Raw genomic sequence first — 16056 nt, forward strand, 5'->3', positions numbered from 1 at the left:
CCCCCTGCTGGCCTGGTCGTAGGCAGCCATCTTGTGAGGGCGTGATGGTTAATTTGCATATTACCTCTTAATTATATAGGACAGTGTTACATTTAGTAAAATCTTAAGGTGTTTTTAAGAAAAATTTTTGTTTGTAGAGAGTCACTACAAGACTTCCCTTTTTTTGTTAGCATTATAGTAAATATGATCATTATGCTTGTTACTTTTATACTTACTTGACTGTGCATCTAAAAACTAGTGTGGGGTAGTAAGCAAGTATGCTACATGTGGAATTTCTCGATTTTGTCACTGGTTACATGAAACTGGGAAAACTTTCTGAATGGTAAATATTTTAATAAGGTTAGAAACAATCCAGTCAATGTGATTTTGCACTTTTATAACAAGTCTTATTATGGAAGTGACATGCATTACGTAGATTTCTTATTTTAATTAGAATCAGTCGGATTTGTCAGATGAAGAGCTGAACGATGATCTTTTACAGAGTGATAATGAAGATGATGAAAATTTCAGGTACTCAATATTAACTCCTTAAAAATTGTCTTTATTTAACTAAGTTGATAAGAACTGTTTGTAATTTATAATTATAATGGAGATAACTTAATGTATTATATTTTTAACGTATTATTTTATTCTAAATGGGATATTAATGTAACTCTGATGTGAAAGCTACAAATAGGTATGTTTTTCTATAAGTAGATCAACTGTTTAAAAGTCAGTGTTGGCCTTGCATTTAATGACCTCCGTGGGTTCTGCTGTGTGCAGGTGATAAGAAAGCTCAGCACAGGTGTGTACTCCTGTTTTGAGGAATTGCTATATTTGATTGGGGCAGTGCCTCTGGACTCATCATTTTGTTTGTTGCTGTTTGCTGTTGCTGTTTTTGCTTTCTTTTAGACAGTTTTTACTTGTACCTAGCTGATTACCATTTGGGAATTGCCATTTTGGAAATTCCTTTGGACTGTACTTTAGACTCCGGTTGACTATCTGAATGTAATTGTTTTAGTCTGTTTGGGCTGCAGTAGTAAAATACTATAAACTGGGTGGCTTATAAACAACAAATTTATTTCCCACAGTTCTGCAGGCTGGGAAGTCCAAGGCCAAAGTGCTAAACTTTAACCCTGGTATATTGTTCAGAAATTATGAACTAATTTTTTCATGTTTGTGACTAGGATAAATTTTATTTATTTGAACATTAAAATGTAGTTTTATACACATTTTAACATTTTTATTTTTAAATAGGAGCCTATAATTTGCACCATGGATTTAAAAAATAAATTGTTTTTATAATTATGACTTTTGTTTATAGAGTAATACTCCTATTTTTACTTTGAAATCTTAGAAAACATGCCATCCTTTTCATTCTGGTAGTTAGAATGAAATACGTTCAGACCTCAGCTTTTGCCAGTCATATCAGACCTGTTTTCCCAACTGGTTGATCTGATTTTCTTGGTCAGATAACCTGCAGCTGCTGATAGTTGGGGTGCTATTCCATCAGAGGGTGCATTGCTGGCTCAGTATGCAACACGGGCTCTGCTGTTCTGTGAGAGTGTGCGGTGCTGGCTCAGTATAGAATACGAACTCTGTTTTCAGTCATTGTTGGGGTTAGTGTATATTTATAAGAACTGGAATAACTTTTCTCCAGTCAAGGTTTATCCTTGTAACAGTTAATTGATGTATGACTTAGTTTTGAGCTCCACTCTAATTGGCACCTTTCTCTGTATTTTTGTTCCCTCTAGTTCTCAGGGTGTCACAATTAGTCTGAAAACCACATCTGGCATGGTCACATCATATGAACTGGCTGACAACACTAATGACCAGTCTGGAGAACAGGAATCCGAGTATGAGCAAGGAGAGGATGAACTGGTTTATCACAAGTCAGATGGGTCTGAATTGTACGCTCATGAGTATCCGGAGGAAGGACAGTATGAAGGCCAGGATGCCGAGCTGACAGAAGACCACATGGAGTATGTGGAAGAGCCAGAGGAGGAGCAGCTGTACAATGACGAAGTGTTGGACATCGAGATCAATGAGCCTTTAGATGAATTCACAGTGAGTTCTTCTCCTTTGTGTGCCAAAGATAACCTGGCTGCCAGGGCACAGGTTTCTAGACTGATTTGAAATCTATTTCCCTCCCTTGGGAGGGAGGGAAATTAGACCTTATTATCACTGTCTGCCAGTTTCTTTATCTGAGCTGTGACAAAGTTTGTGTTGACAGCTTGTTTGGCTGGAGGTAATGCTCCTTTGTCATTCTGGAAGGCTGTACAGAATTGTGACCTTGAGGATTGCACCCTAAGGAAGAAAACAGCTTTGTGTGGTGGAGATACACTGTCAATTGTTAGAAGTACTTAATGCAGAGCTTTTATTCTGGCTTTAGACAAGATCTGATAAAGTCCTTCTAAGGTGAAAAGATTATTGACCTGCTAAAGACATCTTTAAGGTGCTAATATTTGAAAGTGATTGATGTCCTGTTCATTCATCCTTTCTGTAACCGAGAACTGTCCAAACAGGAATAAAGAGATGGGAGGTTAGTTTAGGAAATGTCACAGGAATTTGTTATCTGTGATCAGGAAGTGGAGACTGCTGATGTTTATTTCAGAAAGATGATTTTCATACTAGCTTTCTGTTTTTAAATTGAATATCAACAGAAAAGGTGCTAGTGAAAGGCTGCTCATGTGTCTTTAGTGATGCATCATTAAAGAGATTAGTTTTTAAAACTAGCTCTTACGAGATTATGTGGAAGGATGTGATCATAGTTGCAGTAGGATCTTGGGGTTTTCAGGACACAGGGGTTGCACTGAAATGCATGGTTCACAGGGCTGCAGGTGGTGGGAGAGCCTGCAGAGTTAGAGGGTGTACACAGCCTCTTGCAGGGGGAGCTCTGTCCTCTCTCCTTATGTTCTCATTCAGAGGAAGCTTGCATTTGAGAAAAAAGTTCAAAAATTGCTGGATTTTGGCCAATGAAATACATATATGCATATAATTGCAAAAAGATTGTGTGAGAAACCCTCACCTGTCTGGATTCAAGTAACGGACTCGGAGACAGAAGTATGGCAAAAATGAGACTTTTAATAAGTTCTCAAGAGCGGGTGTCCGTCCAGTTGTACAGGCACACCTGGGGCAGCGAACACAGCCTGTTTATTCAGTCCCTCCTCCAGGTCCTCATTGGCTGAGTACTATGGGGTCACCTGTTTCCTCATACATCGCCTAGGTCTTGCTGTCTCCCATTGGGCCATTTAAAAAAATTGGGCTGAGGCCTTTCCTAGTTGCCCCCACCTCCCCCTCTCTAGTTGAGGCAGGTACCTCGGGGGTTTCCACCATGATGCTGGCTGGCTACAGTTCTTTGTTCTTATATCCTCTTCCCTCCTGCCTACATTCTGTTTGCCCTGGGGAAATTCAGCAACCATTTCCATCAAAAGTCCACCACGCTGGAGATGGGTCATGGAAGCCCATTTCCTACAGCTTGTTTATGTGGAATCTTAGAATGTTTAGTTCCAGTCATGATTGTGTTTAAGTATCTTAGTAGCTATTTGATTTGATTTGATTCTTTTTGAATGCTTTCTGTTCAGTAGGTATATTAACCTTTTGCACTCGGATGTCGAGTGTGACTCGACACGGTTAGCATTAGAATAAAGGAATCGGAAAAAAGCAAGCAAGTGCAAAGGGTTAATGAAAACTGTTTGAAGTTTTGGTAAATAGAGGCATGGAAAAGGCGTCCTGGACACTTGTTCTTTGCTAACCCTGTAAGTGGTTTGTGTTGGTCATCCTTCCCGAGTGTGGACAGGTGCTCTCTGCTCTTCTGGTGTGTTTGTAAACCAGCTTAATGTGGGGCACTTCTTAGAGTGCTTTTTAAAATTGTGCTTAGTTATTCCCTAGTTGTAGCATTTTATTCTTGCTACTGATTATCAGTAAAATCAGATGATTGGCAAATTGTATCTGGCCCTCTCCCTTGTAAATTCAGCAGTTCTTCACTGATGTTCAAGCACTGGGGCTACAAATATTGCTAAAAGACATGAAGCATGAAGCATGGCCCTTGCCTTCTCTGAACTTAAATTTATTGGAACAAACCACAGTTGGAAAGCACTTGATATGTGAGTGTGCCCCCTACAAGGTGTACCCTCATCGTGGCACTCCTGTAGTTTGTTATGAAGAATATTTCTAGTGAGTTTTCCATCCATCCTCACACTGAGATTACATAGGGCCATCCTATCTGATAAAAGAGTAATATGCAAATTAACCATCACTCCATGACAAAATGGCGGCCCCCATAGCCACAAGATGGCGGCGCCCAGTCCCCTCAGCCCCGCTGCTGGAGTGTCTGGGCCTGTCCGCCGGAGGGGGCAGATCTAGCCTTCCCGCCCCGCTGGTGCTGCAGCGGTTGGGCCCGTCAGCTCCGTGGGGGTTCGCACGGACCAAGCGGCGGGCAGACAGAGCCAGGACAGGCTTGCAGGAACCAAGCGGCAGGCTGGATCTGCCTCTGGAGGGGGAAGATTCAGCCTTCCCGCTCCGCCGGTGCTGCAGCGGTTCGGCCCGTCAGCCCATCGGGGGTTCTTGTGGACCAATGGGTGAAGCTGGATCTGTCCCTAGAAACGGCAGACAGAGCCCAGACAGCAGGGCTTGGGGGCTTCCTTAGTGTGTCAGTGTCAGCAAAGCCCCCAGGCCTGGCAGACAGAGCACACTGCAGGGCATTGGGGCTTCCTTCACATGGCGGAAACAGGCAGAGAGCAGACAGCAGGGCATGGGGGCTTCATCTCCATGGCTGCAGTGAAACCCCCAGGCCCCGCAGAGAGCAGAGAACCACGGGAGTGGGCCTGAGCCATCAGTAGGACATCCCCTGAGAGCTCCTGGATTGTAGAGGGTGCAGGTTGAGCTGAGGGACCCCCGTGCATGAATTTCGTGCACCGGGCCTCTAGTCTATACATATATATATATATATATATATATATATATATATATATATATATATGTGTGTGTGTATGTGTATATGTATGTGTGTGTGTGTGTGTGTATGTGTGTACATATATATATATATATATATATATATGTAAAATATGCAAATTAGCCGGGACTCCTTAAGGTGTCACAACTGGCTCAGGAGGAGCTGCGCGTGCAGATGGGCAGGAGGGGATTGTGTGCCGCCCACAGCCCCAGCAGCCACGGAGAGGTTGGGGCTGGGGGTGGGCTGGAGCGGAGACACAACACACAGGTGTGCCTGCTTCGAGCCACTACGGCCAGACTGCAGCTTAGGCCTGCTCCCCATGGGGAGCAGACCTAAGCCGTCAGTAGGACATCCCCTGAGGGCTCCTGGACTGTGAGAGGGGGCAGGCTGGGCTGAGGGACCCCCACCTCCAGTGCACGAATTTCATGCACCGGGCCTCTAGTGGTTGTATAAAGTCCATCTGAATTAGCCAGCCTTTGTGGTCTGAGATTCAGGTATCAAAAAGAAAAAAATGTTGCAATTGAATATACTCACAGTACTTTTCTGTGTTAAAATTAATTTTTTTTCAGGAATTAAAAAATTATTTAGAAATTCTGAACGTGCTATAATATTTTTACAGAGAGTTATAAACTTTAAAGGTGAGCCGAGTGGTTGGGTGTCTTTTTGTGAGTTAGTGTCAGCTCACCTCAGTACATGGAGCTTTACAGCCACCATCATTCTTTCCTTTCTCCCGTCTTTATAGTTCACAACGGTGGAATCTGGCATTACCTCTTCTGTGTTTGGTATGTGGACTTAAACTGTGAAATCCTCCCCCCAGCTCTGCAGCAAGGAGGCCGTTACTGGTGTTCATATTCATTCATTCCTCACTATTAGACTAACAAGCACAAGTAGATCGCATGCCTGTGTGTCCCACGGGGTTTAGTTTTTTACATGCTTACTTACCTGTGGTTGCGGGTCCTACTCTGCAGTGCTGATCATGAGCACGGTCTGTCCATTCTAGCTTACTCTGGAGAGCACAGGGAGGATTTTGTGTATCTTGGGGTCGAATCAAAACCACAGAATTTTACATGTGAAGAGGTCTGCATTGATGAACAAACAGCTCTGATGTTTTTTCCCCATTATACGCAGAAGTGCAAAGATACTTACATCTTAAGGATTTTGCTGGTCCTGTTCTTGAGAGTGAATTGGAATTTGATTTAAAAACTTGTACTTAGGAACGAGTGTATATCACTTATTATTTAACAAAACATTAGAAAATTACTTGTCGGGTAATTTATACTTTAAGCACAATCAATTTACTAGTATTTAGGGTCTTTAAAATTAACACAGTGAGATTTCATAAAACATTGCTGTGTAAGAAAGTTTCAGGATGATAATTTATGAAAAGGGTAGCAAAGTTTTGTTTGCCAGTGAGGGTCCAGTACTGCAGACTGTACTTGAGTGTCTATTGGCTGGACTTTTGATTAGCATCATTTGGCCATGTTTCTTCTCTCAGTGACTTCGGGAATGGTGTCAGTTGGTTTCTGATGGTCTCATCTGCCTTGGAAGTTTTGGAAGTTTGTTTAATTTGGGACAGTGGATTTTCCTCTCTCTCTACTGTACAGAAGGTTGTTCAGTCTCCATGATGTGTTCACTCTTTGATGCCTGCCTGTAACTGTCCAGTGTTCATTTTATTGGGGTCGGGGGGTGGGTAGGGATGCTGGAAGTCCAGTTCCCCCAGATAGGATCAGATCTTCTAGTCACTTGTTGGCAATACTTGCAGGAGCCTTTCTTTCCCTCTCAGCTGGCTGCTTTCTACTGGGTGCCCTCAAGAGCCTCCTGCCTGCTGATATGCCCCTTACATTTCATATAGACCTGAATCATCTCTTATTCCAGAGACCGGCTGATGAAGAACTAGCCTATGGTTCTCAGTGCAGCTCCTGTGTTGAACTGAATTGCTGTTCTTTTGCCTTCTGTTGCTGTAAGAGTGTTTTGAACCTGGTGTGATCCCAGCTCCTTACTGCTCCTGGGCTCTCCATGGGAGTAGGTGGTCACTTTCTTTTTAGGTTACTTTCCTTAGTGCTAATTTTATTAAAGCGATTTCTCTGGGCACTTGGAGTTTGGAGCAGAGCCCCGTCACTGACCAGAGAAGTTGGGTTCCATGCTGTGCTCTGTTCTCATTGGCACAGGGGAAGGTCATCTTCCTTTGTGTTTAGTGTTTTCTCCTCCGGCAGGTAACTGCTATAGTAAAATGTGCTAAAACAATTAAGCATGAATCAACAGGATGAAAAATGCTGAAAACCCCTAAAAGCTATATGCGAAAAAATTTTCTCTTTTAATGGCTGTTAGGATGAAGAATTCTTGCAGGCTTATGATGGGGTATCTTTGGAGGAACATTAACGATTAGATCCAGTCATAAAGTAAATGAACTTGTAATATGTGTGAGTAAATAAGACAGCATATCTCAGACAAACTTAATAAGGACTGATCATTTTGGGAAAAGTTGGATATCTCCTTGCACTTTAATTATACCTATACTAGAGGCCCAATGCATGAAAATTCATGCAAGAATAGGCCTTCCTTCTCCTGGCTGTCACCTTCCGCCTTCGCTCCGGCCCTGCCGCCCTCCAATAGCTCCCTCCACCCTTGCCCCCCCATGGCGACGATGCAAGCATCCCGGCCCGGCCGTTGCCATCTTTGTCACGTCAATTTGCATATTCCCTCCTTATTGGCTGCGGGTGCCTCCATCTTTGTCATGGAGTGGTGGTCAATTTGCATATTCTGTCTTTATTAGATAGGATGGATCTCAGATTGAATAAAGACTTCAGTGTACGAAAATAGATCTCAGATTGAATAAAGATTTCAGTGTTCGAAACGAAATAAGCATGCATGTGTACACATGCATGTACACACATCAAACTGTACATGCATTAAAAGAAAACATTTTAATGATGTGTTAGCTTTAGGTTTACCAGTAAACCTGAAAACTCACTGAATATTAGAAGTTTACTTTCCACTAATATAGAAAGTTCCAGAGGTCATTTTAGAACTGGCATTGTCCTCACTAGGTAATCAGTGTGCAGGCTTCATGCCGATTTGATGGTACAGCTCCTGGGCTGCTGCTCTTCCAGGGCCACATCCAGCAGCGGGCTGTGCAGGGGACTAAAGGGACTGCGGAATTTGTTTATAACACTTCATCACCATCTCATGAGTTGCACCTTAGTCACAGGGCTGTCCCTCAGAGCAGGGAGACTGGTGGATGTAGCACAAGCATGTCAAACTCGTGCATGTGGCCCACAACGAATATTTTTGTGGCCCACCAATATAACGGTATGTAAGAAATGTTTTAATAAAAATTTTGTGACTTAATTTTTATAATATCCTGTTATATGTAATCTATATATATAAAAGCCTAAGTGACCATTGCAACCGAACAGATGACTAAACAGGCTATGTGGGGCGACCAGGCCAGCAGGGGTGTTAGTGAGGGGCGACCAAATGACTGAGGACCAGGCCGGCGGGGGTTTAGTGAGGGGCGACCAAACGACTGAGCAGCAGGCTGCATGGGGCGACCAGGCCAGCAGGGGCTTAGTGAGGGGCGAGCAAACGACTGAACAGCAGGCTGCGTGGGGCGACCAGGCCTGCAGGGGGACCAGTTGGGGGCAACCAGGCTGGTGGGAGGGATCAGTAAGGGGTGACTAGGCCGGCGGGGGGGTGGGCAGTTGGGGGCGACCAGTCCGACAGTGGGGGCAGTTAGGGTGACCAGGCCAACTGGGCAGGGCAGTTGGGGGCGACCAGGTCGTCAGGGGGGACAGTAAGGGGCGATCAGGCTGACGGGGGGGGGGCAGTTGGGGGCAACTAGGCCAGCAGGGAGGGCAGTTTGGGGTGACCAAGCAAGGAGGGGGGGGCAGTTAGGGGCGATCAGGCAGGCAGGCAGGTGAGCAGTTAGGAGCCAGTGGTCCTGGATTGTGAGAGGGCAGTCGGACATCCCCCAAGGTGTCCCAGATTGGAGAGGGTGCAGGCTGGGCTGAGGGGACTTCCCCCCCTCCCCCGTGCACTAATTTCATGCACCGGGCCTCTAGTTCTATATAATAAAAGTCTAATATGCTAAGTGTCTGGTCAACCGGTTGGCTGTTCAGCCAATCAAAGCATAATATGCTAACAATATGCTAAGGCTGCTCAACCACTTGCTATGATGTGCACTGACCACCAGGGGGCAGACGGTTAACCGATCGACCAGCTATGACATGCACTGACCACCAGGGGGCAGACGCTCCACCTGGTAGGTTAGCTTGCTGCTGGGGTCCGGCAGATCAGGACTGAGTAAGATGGGCCGAACTTGCCCTGGAGCCCTCCAGTGGGTCCCTCCCCGGCTGGCCAACTTCCCTCGTCCCTCCCTGTCCCCGAACATGCACCCGTGAGGTCCCTTGGCCTGGCCTGAGCCCTCTCGCAATCCGGGCCCCCTTGGGGGAGTCAGAGAGCTGGTTTTGGCCCAATCCTTCAGGGCAGGTCAAGGGACCTTACTGGTGCATGAATTTGTGCACCGGGCCTCTAGTTATTAATAACAAGCTATGAAGTTCACTAATGGCTGATTACTATAATCGTGTTGCATTCATTTCCCTTATGCACAGGCACACCATTTCTCTCCACTAATACCAGCAGCGAATATTTTAGCAGCTGATTGCCACGTCATTAAGTCAGTCTTGTACTGACTTGTTTGGTGTGCGTAACAGGAAATATTTCGCTTTCAGAGAACAAGAAAAATAGGTTTATTTGAGTTACGCTTATTAATTTGTGCAGTTATTCAGTGTCTGGTAAGTTAATGTTCAAGAAAAAATATAATTTTTATTAAAATGTTCTATTATTTTATGTTAACGATTACTTATTTCAGCCCTTTGTATTCAGCATGTCTCTATCGAATAAACATGTTTCTATGAAAATTGAAGCTTTTGTTTGTTTTGCAGCCCACATAAACTTAAATCTTGTTTATTTGGCCCGTGTTAGCCTTTGAGTTTGACGTGCTTTTTTTTTTTTTTAATATATTTTATTGATTTTTTGCAGAGAGGAAGGGAGAAAGATAGAATCAGAAACATTGATGAGAGAGAAACATCAATCAGCTGCTTCCTGCATACCTCCTACTGGGGATGTGCCCACAACTAAGGTACATGCCCTTGATCAGAATCGAACCTGGGACCTTTCAGTCTGCAGGCCAATGCTCTATCCACTGAGCCAAACCGGTTAGGGCGAGTTTGACATGCTTGATGTAGTCAGTATGTCCTGCTTAGTCCGGGACTTTTATTCTTAAGGATGTGACAGAGAGTGAATGGAAGTGAGCACTAGGTTGTCTCTGCTCCTCTTGGTATTAGGCCATGAAGGAAAAGAGTCATCTGGTCATATAAAGATACCCTTAAAACAAGGTCAGACAAGTGACAAGAATGGGGAAATATTTACATGTGAGCCTAAGAATTAATATACTTAGTGTATAAAGTTAGTATATTCAGTAGATAGTATGTTCAATATATACAGATGAGCCCCTAAAGGAAGGTTAAATAATGTGAGAAAGTAATAAAAAAAATAAGGGAAGTAATAAAAAAAATCAGAAAGTATATAAAACTTCAGTAAAATAAAAGTTAAAACAAAAATTTGAATTTTAACCTATTTTAATACTGGCAAGAATAAAAATTATTGGTCAGGTATAGTCTCATTCAGTTGAGGAACCATTGTGGAAGTAGTGACTGCCAGGAGGCGATTTTTCTTGGGTCTGTCATCTCTGTGTGTTTTGTGAGCAAAGAGTTGACTTACCTTTGTTCCTGGGTATCTCTTCGAGGATGTCTGATACATAAACAGCCTTGAAAGACAGTACCGTCCTCCTGAGCAAGGGGCAGGCATGCTTTCTGCTCACATACTCATATCCCTCAACTCAGGGTCCCCTGTGTGCAGGATCACCCAGTCCTCCTCTGCACGTGGTCCGGAGGGAATTTGGGCTCAGGAAGCTGGCCCAAATGCCACTGATGTTGTTAAAAGTAAATTGTCCTAATCTCTGACCAGGAGTCTCATGTCTTCTCACAGCACCTACAAAACAGTGGCAGGATGCCTCACTAGACTGCAAGAGGGTAAAAGTCTCAGACCTTTCACTGTTCTTGACAGTATCAAAAGCCTTAGAATCCGGGGTTTCATCCACTTTGACGAAGTCATTCGAAAGAGTTCATCTCGGATGTGTTTAAAGATCACAGCAGGTATTTGTTTGCAGCCTTGAGAATAAATGGAACCATGTAGATTTTTCGAGAGGGTCAGGTAAATGGTGGCCTTACCTTAGAGGCACTGTAGGGCACCTCTCTGTTGGACATGGAAGGAGGCTCATGACATGTCAGATGAGAAGAACAAGATAACAGAATTCTCCCCTTAAGTTCCCCCTAACTGCGTAGGTATATGTGTGACTCAAAAACCATCTATGTGGATAAAGACAAAAAAGTGATTGCCTCTAGACCAGGGGTCCTCATACTTTTTAAACGGGGGGCCAGTTCACTGTCCCTCAGACCGTTGGAGGGCTGGACTATAGTTTAAAAAAAACTATGAACAAATTCCTATGCACACTGCACATATCTTATTTTGAAGTAAAAAAACAAAATGGCAAAAACACCTGCATGTGGCCCGCGGGCCGTAGTTTGAGGATGCCTGCTCTAGACGGTGGGGATATTATGCTTTTTACACCAAATATTTTTAAATGTTTTTGCTGTGAGAATAACTTTTATCAACATGGAAATACAGGGTGGTTAAAACCTTGACCCTTTAATTTGGAAGGCACAGAACTAACTATACTGCATTTGTTTCAATCCTGGGATTCCTAGTTGCTGTAACTCTCATATAAAACACTTGAGTCATTTTCAATATGAATCTGTTTATAGAGCAGAAAGTAAAATCCAATCCGGATGAAATAGTTTGTCTTTTTATACCACCTGTTAGGACAGTCAGCATACATTTCCTTTCTCAGCCTTGTGTCCTTGATTGTTGGTTTACTTTGTTCATGTTGCTCGTTTTTGTGTTGATTGACAATTCCTTGTACTAACACTTTTTGCTCTCAGGACTTTTACCAGCCCTTGGAAGCAGGGATTTGCTGGCTTGTTTTCTTAGAGTGGAATCACTGACTGTCAGGCAGGCAGAAGGACCATTATTGAGCACTTGGGCCTGGTCCGGTGCAGGTGCTCAGGAGGTGCTGGTGTCCTGTGCCGTTTCAGCATCTTTTGGAGGGCTTTGCTTTTGGAGAACTGTCATTCTATCTTTTTTAGAAGTCTAAGTTACAAAGTCCTCTGGGAGGATCATCGGCTTTAATTTGCCACTTATAGGTGTCTTCCTAGTTTTTGACCCATTTTCTTAAATGCCTGCAGGGTGGTGATGAACCAACAGTACTTGGCTTGTGTTGCCTGGCAGTGCGCAAGGCTCTGGGTTGCTTCAAACAGTAGAGAGCGTCCTGCCTTTCAGATGACTTGATCTCTGGAGTTGTGTTTAAGTACATATTAGAATCTGAGTTATGGAACTCAAAAGTAATTTCATTTTAAAAGCCTCTTTTAGGTTGCTCCTTTTACTTAATGAGTGTTCTTGATTGGTTAATACAAAGAAATCATTATACAGAAAACAAATTAGAAAGATGTAATTATGAAGATGATCAGTTTTTTAAATTATATGGCCACATCAGTGCCAGTTGTGCTGTTGTCTTAAAAAATGGTTTAAAAGGTTGCTATTTTAGTTTTGGCACATATAAAGGAAGAGATGAGAGAAGCTTTAAAAAAATCTTTGCACTGTTTAAATATTGACTTTTTCAGTTGTGATAACATTTACATTCAGTGATGGGCACAGTACTTGTTCATTTATCCTGATAATAGATACTTGGGTTGTTTCCATTTCCTTTTCCGACTGTATCTTTTCTTTTCACTTGATATTAACTAGGAGTGGAATTACTGGGACAGGGTAGGATTGTGCTTAATTCCATACAGAATCACCAAATGGTTTTCCAAAGTGGTTGTATCATTCTGACTCCCACCAGTCCTGTATGAGATCTCAGTTGTTCTCCATCATTTGCTGTTGTTAATCTTGTTCATTTAGTATTTCCAGTGGGATTGTAATCATGGTCTGAGTTTGTAGTTCTCTGATAACTAATGATGTTTTGTACCTTTCCATGTGCTGGACTTGTATATCTTCTTTGCATCCATTTTTAGTCTCTTTTTAAAAAGTAGGTTGTCTTTAAAATTTTTGTCTATATATGCTATACATAGTTTATATAGTCTACACAAAAATATGTATTGTTTATACATGTATATTATCTATAGATTTTCAGTATAGATTATATCTACATACTGTCTATATTCTAGATAGATGAATATGTATATATTCTAATGTAAGTCCATTGGCAGATATATATATATATATATATATATATTCATATTCCTATCTAATAATAGAGTAACATGTAAATTACCATCACTCTGCTACGCCCATGATTGGGCAGCGGGAGGCTGGGGGGCGGGACTCGGGGTGGCCTATCCGGCCATTGAGAGGCACGGATCCGCTGCCACTGAGGGGGGCTACCCTGCTGTTGAGGTAGATCCGCGGCTACTGAGGGGGCTTGCCGTGGACACCCAGCTGCACCTCTCAATGGCAGGGTAGCCAGGTGTCTGCGGCAGCCCCCTTCAGCGGCCGTTCAGAGGCGCAGGGGGCGACTCCCACCCCCTGCGCCTCTCAACAGCAGGGTAGCCCCCCCTCAGCGGCCGCGGACCATCAAAAGTGGGGGAGCTGGGTGCCTGTCTGCTCCGGCACCAGGCCTTTAAAGGCCTGGTGCACCAGCGGACAGGCACCCAGCTCCACTGCGAAAAGCGAAAGCGTGTAGGGGACCCTACACGTGCATGATTCAATCATGCACTGGGCCTCTAGTCTATAATAAAAAAGGGTAATATGCTCTATAATAATAAAAGGGTAATATGCTAATTAAACTGGACATATTCCGGATGTCATTCCAGGCATCCTTCCTGATGAAGCCAGGGCCCGAGGAAAGCCAGCCTGGGTCCTGGGTGCCGAAGGGAAGCCGGTTTCGGCAGCTGGGGAAAGGAAGGCCTACTCTTGCACAAATTTTCGTGCATCGGGCCTCTAGTATGTGTATGATGAATATTATATGTGTGTGTGTGTGTGTGTGTGTGTGTGTATACACACACACACACACACACACACACACACACACACACACTGAGTGGCTAGATTATTGTGATCTCTGAACGCATAATTGGCCACTCAGTGTATATCCTATATAATAAAAGGCTAATATGCAAATTGTCCCCTCGACCAGGAGTTCGACCAGCAGGCAGGCCGGCCAACTGCCCATATCCCCTCCCCCTGGCCAGGCTGGCCAACTGCCCATATCCCCTCCCCCTGGCCAGGCTGGCCGGACCCCATCCATGCAAGAATTCATGCACCGGGCCTCTAAAATACACACACACACACACACACACACACACACACTCTGAGTGGCCAGATTATTATGCATTCAGAGATCATAATAATCTGGCCACTCAGATAATATATAATAAATATTATCTCTGAGCCTGTGGCTTGTTTTTTAATCTTTTTCAAGGTATTTTACCATGAGCAGAAAAATTTTATTTATTTAATTTTAAATACCAGTATGTCTTAAATTGGTTTTTTAAAGTATAGAGAGAAACATTGATGAAAGAGAAACATCATTGATTGTCTGTCTCCTGCATGCCCCCCCTTCCCCCCCGGGTGGAGCCCACAACCTGGGCATGTGCCCTGATCAGGAATCGAATCGGTGACCTCTTGGTTTCTGGATCAGTGCTTAACTGCTGAGCCACACCGGCCGGGCAGAAAATTTTTATTTTAATGAACACTAATTTTGTGACCCAAGATATCTTTGCCTACCCCAAAGTTGCAAAGGTTATAGCCTATGATTTCTTCTGGAAGCTTTAATAGTATTAGCTGTTTTTAGCTTAGGTCCCTGATCTATCTCAACTAAGAAATGTGTGTGTGGTATGAGATTCATTATTTTCCTCTATGTTTATTAGTCATTGCACCATTATTTGTTGTAAAGACTTTGATTTCCCATTGAATTAATTGCCTTAGTGCTTCTGTTGAGTATCAATTAACCATTTAAATTAGGATCTCTTTCTGGAATCTCTTTTTTTATTTCATTGCCAATACTTCATGTACTGATTACTTTGACCTGACATCAGTTAATGTAAATCCACCAATTTTGTTCTCCTTTTCAAGGTTGTTTGGGCTGTTCTAGGACCTTTGAATTTCCAAATAAAGTCTGTAATTGACTTGTCAATATCTACTAAAAATTTATTTGGATTTTGATGAAGATTGCATTGTACGTTTAAATAATATTGGGGGAAGACGAATGATCATGCTGCCTGTTGATAAACACAGTTTAATCCTTCATTTCCAGCCTGACCCATGAACTAAGAGGTCACTGGTTCAATTCCTGGTCAGGGCATTTGCCCTGGTTGCAGGCTCGATTCCTAATAAGGGCATGTGCAGAAGGCAGCCAATCCATGATGTTTCCGTCTCATTGATGTTTCTATCTCTCGATCTCTCTCCCTTCCTCTCTCTCTAATAAAGAAATCAATACAAACATTTAAAAAGTTATGAATTGGAACATTGTGGATGGAGGTGGAGATTGAGCTCACCAGCGTTCAGTTTGAGTGTAGTGCAGCACACACCTAGCTGGATCCATCTCATATGTCACTCATTTTGGTTTCAGCTATTGAGTAAGAGAGAAATAATGCTATCAGACCAACAAAATGTCAAGATTTTAGTACTTTAAAGCCCTGTAGTATTGTGAATAGAATACCAAAAGGTGGTATTGCAATCATTAGGCCTAAAATAAAGTTACAGTTTACCTTCATCATTCTATGTTCAGGCATTTGTGCTCCCGAAGATGTGCCTCTACTTGTAGGATTTATAGCAATGAGTATGTACATTTGTAGCTGATCTTCTTGCACAGAAAATGTTGGGGAAAGAATGCAAAATGATTATATTGCTAGTTTAATATTATTCTTGTGCACTTGCCAGTGAAGCAGTTCATTTTTCATTCTGTTATAAATATTATGAGTTATGAAAATAAAAAGATACTTTTT

At 43.1% G+C, this 16056-nt stretch overlaps 1 protein-coding gene across 2 annotated transcripts in view; it reads left to right on the top strand.

The window, feature by feature from the left end:
* RBM33 (RNA binding motif protein 33) overlaps nt 1-16056 on the top strand; it is a 110915-nt gene that overhangs the window by 21042 nt on the left and 73817 nt on the right. For both annotated transcript variants that reach the window (XM_028132531.2, XM_028132532.2), the window contains exons 4-5: nt 434-510; nt 1734-2046. In XM_028132531.2, the coding sequence (XP_027988332.2) occupies nt 434-510; nt 1734-2046 (390 nt within the window). The remainder of the gene's footprint in view (nt 1-433; nt 511-1733; nt 2047-16056) is intronic.

This window comes from Eptesicus fuscus, chromosome 14, assembly GCF_027574615.1.
Source record: "Eptesicus fuscus isolate TK198812 chromosome 14, DD_ASM_mEF_20220401, whole genome shotgun sequence".
Classification (NCBI taxonomy): Eukaryota; Metazoa; Chordata; class Mammalia; order Chiroptera; family Vespertilionidae; genus Eptesicus; species Eptesicus fuscus.